The sequence below is a fragment of the Penaeus monodon genome, chromosome 20 (genome assembly GCF_015228065.2).
Source record: "Penaeus monodon isolate SGIC_2016 chromosome 20, NSTDA_Pmon_1, whole genome shotgun sequence".
Lineage (NCBI taxonomy): Eukaryota > Metazoa > Arthropoda > Malacostraca > Decapoda > Penaeidae > Penaeus > Penaeus monodon.
This window is the reverse complement of record NC_051405.1, coordinates 32,486,281-32,486,744: the sequence shown is the minus strand read 5'-3', so window position 1 is coordinate 32,486,744 and position 464 is coordinate 32,486,281. Positions and strand designations below refer to the sequence as shown.

Sequence of the window (464 nt, the reverse complement as noted above, 5' to 3'; positions counted from 1 at the left end):
GACCATATTATTTGTCAGACGAGAAAAAAAAGCATTAAATCTAATACAATCCAACAAACTAAATGCACCAAAATTTCCCAATCGAACTAAAAGACGAGAAAAGGGCAAATACAGCGACTACACGAATCCACAACTCACACGTGTATTCACGTACCGGCAGATGGTGTCTATGCTGCAGTGTACCCACCGGTGCTGCTGCGAGTGCGCCAAGACCTACTACACTTTCCAGATCAAGACCAAGAACATTCGCGACCTCAGGTGCCCCTTCTGCAACGAACCTGACTTGGACGCCTGCGAGGTAATGCCCTTCGATTCCGTTGGTGTTTGGGGATGTCTTTGTTCTTACGTTAGCGATCAGGGAATTATTATTAACCATAGTAGTGATTTTGTATGTAGGATTATCTTTGTCACTTGTTATTCTTTTGCTATGGGTATAGCTTCTTAATGCATTCACTGCATGTATG

The 464-nt window shown here is 43.1% G+C and overlaps 1 protein-coding gene across 1 annotated transcript in view; it reads left to right on the top strand.

Annotated features, from left to right (window-relative positions):
- The window catches only part of LOC119585774 (E3 ubiquitin-protein ligase lubel-like), a gene marked incomplete in the record, with an annotated part of 47,027 nt that overhangs the window by 36,746 nt on the left and 9,817 nt on the right, over positions 1–464 (top strand). The window contains 1 exon segment of the mRNA XM_037934486.1: positions 161–298. Coding sequence (XP_037790414.1) covers positions 161–298 — 138 coding nt within the window.